Below are 9,515 nucleotides of genomic sequence, written 5' to 3' on the forward strand. Positions count from 1 at the left end.
AATTCAACTCAGCTGACCACAGTTCAGCTACACAGTGTGGTTTGGGGCATGTTTCTCTCTCTCTCTCTCATTGAGTCACACTGAGTCCTAGACCACATCTACACACCTGCTCCACCTTCATAACAAGCCGATTGCAGTTTGAGCAGAATGAGAAAAGTTTTTTAGAAGTTTTTACACAATAGATTTTGGTGACTATTGACTTCTACTGTTAATAAACCATGTTAGCCTCATAGCTGCAGTGCAAAACTACAGAAGTAAAGTCTGGACACCAAACACGTCTCTGAGTGGCTGAAAAACACACGTTTGATTTTTCACTGAACTCTTACTTTAATATGACCACGAACATCATCTAATGAGGTGAGAAGGTCCACAAGTTACTCAAGTAAAGATGAAGACTGTTAAAATTCAAACATGCAGTGTGGTGCCGTGTGTTATGGTTTAGCTTCTCAGTGCTGTAATAACAGTCTGAGTGAAGACCTTCTCCATCGCTGACAGTCTGTTGGTTAGTTACGCTGAGCTGTGTTCAGAGGAATACCGACACCCTCAGAGCGTGCGTGTGTGCGTGTGCATGTGTGTGTGTGTGTGTGCGTGCGTCACAGTAGTGTATATAAACTCCGCTCCCTCGTTCACTCGTCTTCATGAGGACCAACCACCTCTCTCACTCAGTTGCAGCCGTACACGCTACATTACCACAACAAGGTAAACCTCAAGCTCTCTATGAGTCTGTCTGTCTGTCTGTCTGTCTGTCTGCCCGTCCATTCTTTACTAAACTAATTGATCTGAGTTCCTGCAGCAGGTTGTGTGCAGACATTACACAGTGTGTAGATTGTGAGTGTGCAGTGTAGTGTGTAGGATGTGTAGTGTGTGAGCATAAAGTGTGTGTAGTGAGTGTAAGTGTGTAGTGTGTAGATGTTACTGATTGTGTGTGTGTGTAGTGTGTGTAGTATGTGTAGTGTGTAGTGTGTGTGTAGTGAGTGTGTAGTGTGTGAGTGTGTAGGGTGTAGTGTGTTAGTGTGTAGTGTGTGAATGTGCAGTGTATGTGTAGTGTCTAGTGTGTGTGTGTGTGTGTGTGTAGTATGTGTAGTGTGAGTGTGTAGTGTGTGTGTGTGTGTTTGCAAGTGTGTAGTGTGTAGGATGTGTAGTGTGTGAGTGTAAACTGTGTGTAGTGAGTGTGAATGTGTAGTGAGTGTGTAGTGTGTGTAGTATGTGTAGTGTGTGTGTGTAGTGTGTGTAGATGTTACTGATTGTGTGTAGTATGTGTAGTGTGTGAGAGTGAAGTGTGTGTGTAGTATGTGTAGTGTGTGTAGATGTTACTGATTGTGTGTGTAGTATGTGAGTGTGTAGTGTGTAGATGGTACTGATTGTGTGTGTGTAGTATGTGTAGTGTGTGTGTAGATGTTAGTGATTGTGTGTGTAGTATGTGTAGTGTGTGTGTAGATGTTAGTGATTGTGTGTGTAGTACGTGTAGTGTGTGTGTGTGTGAGTGTGTAGTATGTGGAATGTGTAGTGTGTGAGTGTGTAGTGTGTGTAGTATGTGTAGTTTGAGTGTGTAGTATGTGTAGTGTGTGAGTGTATTGTGTAGTATGTGTAGTGTGTGTAGTGTGTGTGTGTTTAGTGTGTGTGTAGATGTTACTGATTGTGTGTAGTATGTGTAGTGTGTGAGAGTGAAGTGTGTGTGTAGTATGTGTAGTGTGTGTAGATGTTACTGATTGTGTGTGTAGTATGTGAGTGTGTAGTGTGTAGATGGTACTGATTGTGTGTGTGTAGTATGTGTAGTGTGTGTGTAGATGTTAGTGATTGTGTGTGTAGTGCAGTGTCCCCCTGATTGACCAGACTGATGGAAGTTTCTGGAACGCAGCTTCTCCACTACAGATCACATCCAAATCTATATGAACTCTAATTGTTTCCACTGTTGATTATACACACCTGAATATATTAGAACTGCGTGGATGTAAAATTGACTTTTCAATGTTTAACTTATAAGTTGTCTGACCAGTGGTAGGATGGTCCCCCCTTTAGATGTGAGTCTTGGTCCTCCCGAGGTTTCTTCCTCCTCCAGCTCTGAGGGAGTTTTTCCTTGCCTCAGCGCTCACGGGGGTTCTGTATATTCTGTATATTATGTTCAGTGTTTTGTCTGATTCTCTGTGCTGTGATTCCCATTTTTGTAAAGCTGCTTTGTGACAACATCAGTTGTAAAAAGCGCTATATAAATAAATTTGATTTGATTTGATTTGATTTGATTAGTATGTGTAGTGTGTGTAGATGTTAGTGATTGTGTGTGTAGTATGTGTAGTGTGTGAGTGTGTAGTATGTAGTGTGTAGCGTGTGAATGTGCAATGTGTAGTGTGTGTGTGTGAGTATGTAGTATGTAGTGTGTGTGTGAGTATGTAGTGTGTGTAGTGTGTGGGAGTGTGTAGTATGTGTAGTGTGTGTGTGTGTAGATGTTACTGATTGTGCGTGTGTAGTATGTGTAGGCTGTGTAGATATTAGTGATTGTGTGTGTAGTATGTGTAGTGTGTGTGTAGATGTTAGTGATTGTGTGTGTAGTATGTGTAGTGTGAGTGTGTAGTATGTAGTGTGATAGTGTTTAGTGTGTGAATGTGCAATGTATGTGTAGTGTCTAGTGTGTGTCTGTATGTAGTATGTGTAGTGTGTGTAGTAAGTGTGTAGTGTGTGAGTGTGTGTAGTATGTGTAGTGTAGTATATGGTGTGTGTGTGTAGATGTTACTGATTGTGTGTGTGTGCAGTACGTGTAGTGTGTGTGTGTGTGTAGAGGTTACTGATTGTGTGTGTAGTATATGGTGTGTGTGTGTGTGTGTGTAGATGTTACTGATTGTGTGTGTAGTATATGGTGTGTGTGTGTGTAGATGTTACTGATTGTGTGTGTGTGCAGTACGTGTAGTGTGTGTGTCTGTGTGTAGAGGTTACTGATTGTGTGTGTAGTATATGGTGTATGTGTATAGATGTTACTGATTGTGTGTGTAGTATATGATGTGTGTGTGTAGATGTTACTGATTGTGTGTGTAGTATATGATGTGTGTGTGTAGATGTTACTGACTGTGTGTGTAGTATGTGTACTGTGTGTTTTAGTGCTCAAGTACTAAAACTATACTCTCTCCCTCTGTGTCTCTCTCTCCCTCTCTCTCTTTGTGTGTATTCTGTCTCTCTCTCTGTATTCTTTCTCTCTCTCTCCCCCTCTCTCTGCTCTCTCTCTCTCTCTCTCTCTCTCTCTCTCTCTCTCTCTCTTTCTCGCTCTCTCTCTCTCTCTGCTCTCTCTCTCTCTCTCTCTCTCTCTCTCTCTCTGCTCTCTCTCTCTCTCTGCTCTCTCTCTCTGCTCTCTCTCTCTCTCTGCTCTCTCTCTCTTTCTCTCTCTCTCTCTCTCTTTCTCTCTCTCTCACTCTCTCTCTCTCTGCTCTCTCTCTCTCTCTCTCCCCCTCTCTCTGCTCTCTCTCTCTCTCTCTCCCCCTCTCTCTCCTCTCTGCCCCCCCCCCCCTCTCTCTCAGGATGTACGGTGCTGTGGGCGTCTGTGTGCTCCTGGTCTCTCTCTCTGTGTCATGTCTCGCTCGCCCGCACTCCTCTCTGCCGCAGGATGGGGGCAATGTTCTCCCCTCTCAGATGGAGGTGGGTCTGAGGGTCTCCCGCTCTGACAGCCCGCTCAAAAGCCAGCCCGCCCCCGACGACCAGGGAGAGCCCCACGCCAACCTCAGTGAGCTGCTGGCCAGACTGATCTCCAGGAAAGGTCAGCAACGCTTACATGGTCACCTTAGATTTGAAACACCAAAACCTAAAGCAGCACTTTATTCACAGGTTACAGAGTTCAGGGAACAATATCTGAGAGAGAGAGAGAGAGAGAGAGAGAGAGAGAGAGAGAGACCGAGAGAGAGAGAGAGAGAGAGAGAGACCGAGAGAGAGAAAGAGAGAGAGAGAGAGAGACCGAGAGAGAGAGAGAGAGAGAGAGAGAGAGAGAGAGAGAGAAAGAGAGAGAGAGAGACCGAGACCGAGAGAGAGAGAGAGAGAGAGAGAGACCGAGAGAGAGAGAGAGAGAGAGAGAGAGAGACCGAGAGAGAGAGAGAGAGAGAGAAAGAGAGAGAGAGAGAATGAACAGAGAATTGGGTTGGGGTTGATTTGTGACCTGAGACCTTTACTATGATTTTATACACACAATAATACAGAAAACTCATTGACTACTGATTCACCATTGACTCTCTCCTGACTCACTACTGACTTACTACTGACTCACCACTGGCTACTGATTTACTATTGACTCTCTCTTACTTACTACTGACTTCATACTCATTACTAACTTATTAATGACTCACTACTGACTACTCAATCACTGCTCACTACTGACTACTCAATCACTCCTGAGTATTGACTCCCTACTGACTTGCCAATCACTCATTACTGACTCGCTACTTACTACTGACTCGCTACTGAAAGACTACTGACTTATTACTGACACATTAATGCTTCTCAATACACAAAAACAAAAATTCATACATATTTATTAGCACACACCACCTCTGAGATGAATGGATGTTTATTGTTTATGTGATAAGGAGTGTGTTACGGTGTGTTTATTGATTGTTAATTTAATAAGGCGTGTGTTACGGTGTGTTTATTGATTGTTCTTGTGATAAGGAGTGTGTTACGGTGTGTTTCTTGATTGTTTATGTGATAAGGAGTGTGTTATGGTGTTTATTGATTGTTCTTGTGATAAGGAGTGTGTTACGGTGTGTTTCTTGATTGTTTATGTGATAAGGAGTGTGTTACGGTGTGTTTATTGATTGTTTATTTAATAAGGAGTGTATTATGGTGTGTTTATTGATTGTTCTTGTGATAAGGAGTGTGTTACGGTGTGTTTATTGATTGTTCTTGTGATAAGGAGTGTATTATGGTGTGTTTATTGATTGTTCTTGTGATAAGGAGTGTGTTACGGTGTGTTCATTGATTGTTTATGTGATAAGGGGTGTGTTATGGTGTGTTTATTGATTGTTCTTGTGATAAGGAGTGTGTTACGGTGTGTTTATTGATTGTTCTTGTGATAAGGAGTGTGTTACGTTGTGTTTATTGATTGTTCTTGTGATAAGGAGTGTGTTACGTTGTGTTTCTTGATTGTTCTTGTGATAAGGAGTGTGTTATGGCGTGTTTATTGATTGTTCTTGTGATAAGGAGTGTGTTACGTTGTGTTTATTGATTGTTCTTGTGATAAGGAGTGTGTTATGGCGTGTTTATTGATTGTTCTTGTGATAAGGAGTGTGTTACGGTGTGTTTATTGATTGTTCTTGTGATGAGAAGTGTGTTACGGTGTGTTTATTGATTGTTCTTGTGATAAGGAGTGTGTTATGGTGTGTTTATTGATTGTTCTTGTGACAAGGAGTGTTACAGTGTGTTTATTGATTGTTCTTGTGATAAGGAGTGTTACAGTGTGTTTATTGATTGTTCTTGTGATAAGGAGTGTGTTACGGTGTATTTATTGATTGTTCTTGTGAAAAGGAGTGTGTTACGGTGTGTTTATTGATTGTTCTTGTGATAAGGAGTGTGTTATGGTGTGTTTATTGATTGTTCTTGTGATAAGGAGTGTGTTATGGTGTGTTTATTGATTGTTCTTGTGATAAGGAGTGTGTTATGGTGTGTTTATTGATTGTTCTTGTGACAAGGAGTGTTACAGTGTGTTTATTGATTGTTCTTGTGATAAGGAGTGTGTTACGGTGTGTTTATTGATTGTTTATTTAATACGGAGTGTATTATGGTGTGTTTATTGATTGTTCTTGTGATAAGGAGTGTGTTATGGTGTGTTTATTGATTGTTCTTGTGACAAGGAGTGTTACAGTGTGTTTATTGATTGTTCTTGTGATAAGGAGTGTGTTACGGTGTGTTTCTTGATTGTTTATGTGATAAGGAGTGTGTTACGGTGTGTTTATTGATTGTTTATTTAATAAGGAGTGTATTATGGTGTGTTTATTGATTGTTCTTGTGATAAGGAGTGTGTTACGGTGTGTTTATTGATTGTTCTTGTGATAAGGAGTGTATTATGGTGTGTTTATTGATTGTTCTTGTGATAAGGAGTGTGTTACGGTGTGTTCATTGATTGTTTATGTGATAAGGGGTGTGTTATGGTGTGTTTATTGATTGTTCTTGTGATAAGGAGTGTGTTACGGTGTGTTTATTGATTGTTCTTGTGATAAGGAGTGTGTTACGTTGTGTTTATTGATTGTTCTTGTGATAAGGAGTGTGTTACGTTGTGTTTCTTGATTGTTCTTGTGATAAGGAGTGTGTTATGGCGTGTTTATTGATTGTTCTTGTGATAAGGAGTGTGTTACGTTGTGTTTATTGATTGTTCTTGTGATAAGGAGTGTGTTATGGCGTGTTTATTGATTGTTCTTGTGATAAGGAGTGTGTTACGGTGTGTTTATTGATTGTTCTTGTGATGAGAAGTGTGTTACGGTGTGTTTATTGATTGTTCTTGTGATAAGGAGTGTGTTATGGTGTGTTTATTGATTGTTCTTGTGACAAGGAGTGTTACAGTGTGTTTATTGATTGTTCTTGTGATAAGGAGTGTTACAGTGTGTTTATTGATTGTTCTTGTGATAAGGAGTGTTACAGTGTGTTTATTGATTGTTCTTGTGATAAGGAGTGTGTTACGGTGTATTTATTGATTGTTCTTGTGAAAAGGAGTGTGTTACGGTGTGTTTATTGATTGTTCTTGTGATAAGGAGTGTGTTATGGTGTGTTTATTGATTGTTCTTGTGATAAGGAGTGTGTTATGGTGTGTTTATTGATTGTTCTTGTGACAAGGAGTGTTACAGTGTGTTTATTGATTGTTCTTGTGATAAGGAGTGTGTTACGGTGTATTTATTGATTGTTCTTGTGATAAGGAGTGTGTTACGGTGTGTTTCTTGATTGTTTATGTGATAAGGAGTGTGTTACGGTGTGTTTATTGATTGTTTATTTAATAAGGAGTGTATTATGGTGTGTTTATTGATTGTTCTTGTGATAAGGAGTGTGTTATGGTGTGTTTATTGATTGTTCTTGTGACAAGGAGTGTTACAGTGTGTTTATTGATTGTTCTTGTGATAAGGAGTGTGTTACGGTGTATTTATTGATTGTTCTTGTGATAAGGAGTGTGTTACGGTGTGTTTCTTGATTGTTTATGTGATAAGGAGTGTGTTACTGTGTGTTTATTGATTGTTTATTTAATTAGGAGTGTATTATGGTGTGTTTATGGATTGTTCTTGTGATAAGGAGTGTGTTATGGTGTGTTTATTGATTGTTCTTGTGATAAGGAGTGTGTTACGGTGTGTTTATTGATTGTTCTTGTGATAAGGAGTGTGTTACGTTGTGTTTATTGATTGTTCTTGTGATAAGGAGTGTGTTACGGTGTGTTTATTGATTGTTCTTGTGATAAGGAGTGTTACAGTGTGTTTATTGATGGTTCTTGTGATAAGGAGTGTGTTACGGTGTATTTATTGATTGTTCTTGTGATAAGGAGTGTGTTACGGTGTGTTTCTTGATTGTTTATGTGATAAGGAGTGTGTTACGGTGTGTTTATTGATTGTTTATTTAATAAGGAGTGTATTATGGTGTGTTTATTGATTGTTCTTGTGATAAGGAGTGTGTTATGGTGTGTTTATTGATTGTTCTTGTGATAAGGAGTGTGTTACGTTGTGTTTCTTGATTGTTCTTGTGATAAGGAGTGTGTTACGGTGTGTTTCTTGATTGTTTATGTGATAAGGAGTGTGTTACGGTGTGTTTATTGATTGTTTATTTAATAAGGAGTGTATTATGGTGTGTTTATTGATTGTTCTTGTGATAAGGAGTGTGTTATGGTGTGTTTATTGATTGTTTATTTAATAAGGAGTGTATTATGGTGTGTTTATTGATTGTTCTTGTGATAAGGAGTGTGTTATGGTGTGTTTATTGATTGTTCTTGTGATAAGGAGTGTGTTACGTTGTGTTTCTTGATTGTTCTTGTGATAAGGAGTGTGTTATGGCATGTTTATTGATTGTTCTTGTGATAAGGAGTGTGTTACATTGTGTTTCTTGATTGTTCTTGTGATAAGGAGTGTGTTATGGCGTGTTTATTGATTGTTCTTGTGATAAGGGGTGTGTTATGGTGTGTTTATTGATTGTTCTTGTGATGAGAAGTGTGTTACGGTGTGTTTATTGATTGTTCTTGTGATAAGGAGTGTGTTATGGTGTGTTTATTGATTGTTCTTGTGACAAGGAGTGTTACAGTGTGTTTATTGATTGTTCTTGTGATAAGGAGTGTGTTACGGTGTATTTATTGATTGTTCTTGTGATAAGGAGTGTGTTACGGTGTGTTTCTTGATTGTTCTTGTGATAAGGAGTGTGTTACGTTGTGTTTCTTGATTGTTCTTGTGATAAGGAGTGTGTTATGGCGTGTTTATTGATTGTTCTTGTGATAAGGAGTGTGTTACGGTGTGTTTATTGATTGTTCTTGTGATGAGAAGTGTGTTACGGTGTGTTTATTGATTGTTCTTGTGATAAGGAGTGTGTTATGGCATGTTTATTGATTGTTCTTGTGATAAGGAGTGTGTTATGGTGTTTATTGATTGTTGTTGTGATGAGGTGTGATTATTCGGTGTGTCTCTGTCAGAGTAGGCAGGTCGGTGTAAACAGCGTCACAGGACGAGTTTTTTTTCTAAACACACCAAAACAAGCAGGTCTGAACATGAAGCTGGAGGGCGGCGGAGCTTCTAAGTGAGCAACGGACTGAGTGAGTAAGAGAGTGAGCGAGCGAGTGAAAGAGAGAATGAGGGATGGGCCTGGAACACAGCTCACTCTGCACAGACTAAGATCTTACATAAAGCTGTTTATCTGTGAGGCACAAGTTTATTTATCACATGAACACCAACATTAGAAAACAAATAATCACACAGACTCGTTAAGCCGTTTCCTGCTGCCTCCTCGAGGAAGTCCAGTGTTTACAGTTTTTACAGTAACTGTCCAGTACCTGCTTTATCTGATTAATACCTCAAACTAATCAGCTGATGAAGCTGAACAGATCTGAGCTGTAGGGCAGTGAACGTCGGGAACCAAGCGTGCGATCTTCAGCTCACATTCTTAGAGAAGACGATTCTTCAAGGGTTCTTCAGTAAAGAAAATGGTTTCATATAGAGCCCTGAAAACACAAAGAACCCTTTGCATGATTAAAGAGTTGAAAATAGATCGATTTAGCACCAGACTGGCCTCTTTTATTGTTGCAATAGCAGAACCCTTTTCTAAAAGGTTCTATATAGAACCACCTACAGCACATTCTCCATCAATCTGAGGAGCCATTTCACCATTTAAGAACTCTTGAATCATGCAAAGTGTTCTTTGAGTGTTCATGGTTCTTTGTGAAGCCATTTAAAGAACGCTTGAAGATCACTTTACTAACAAGCAGCACAGTCTGAACACTGACCAGTATTATTATTATTCTTTAATGTTATATAATGTTTTCATCCAGATAAACAGTTTTAAACCATATTGATTCGACCTCAGACTGGAAC

General features: G+C 39.6%; 1 protein-coding gene across 1 annotated transcript in view; it reads left to right on the top strand.

Moving 5' to 3' along the window:
* Positions 1-547: 547 nt before the first annotated feature.
* The window catches only part of LOC108413057 (cholecystokinin-like), a 20,521-nt gene continuing 11,553 nt past the window's right edge, over positions 548-9,515 (top strand). The window contains exons 1-2 of the mRNA XM_037544531.1: positions 548-699; positions 3,504-3,739. Coding sequence (XP_037400428.1) covers positions 569-699; positions 3,504-3,739 — 367 coding nt within the window. The 5' untranslated portion in view covers positions 548-568. The remainder of the gene's footprint in view (positions 700-3,503; positions 3,740-9,515) is intronic.

The sequence above is a fragment of the Pygocentrus nattereri genome, chromosome 14 (assembly GCF_015220715.1).
Source record: "Pygocentrus nattereri isolate fPygNat1 chromosome 14, fPygNat1.pri, whole genome shotgun sequence".
Lineage (NCBI taxonomy): Eukaryota > Metazoa > Chordata > Actinopteri > Characiformes > Serrasalmidae > Pygocentrus > Pygocentrus nattereri.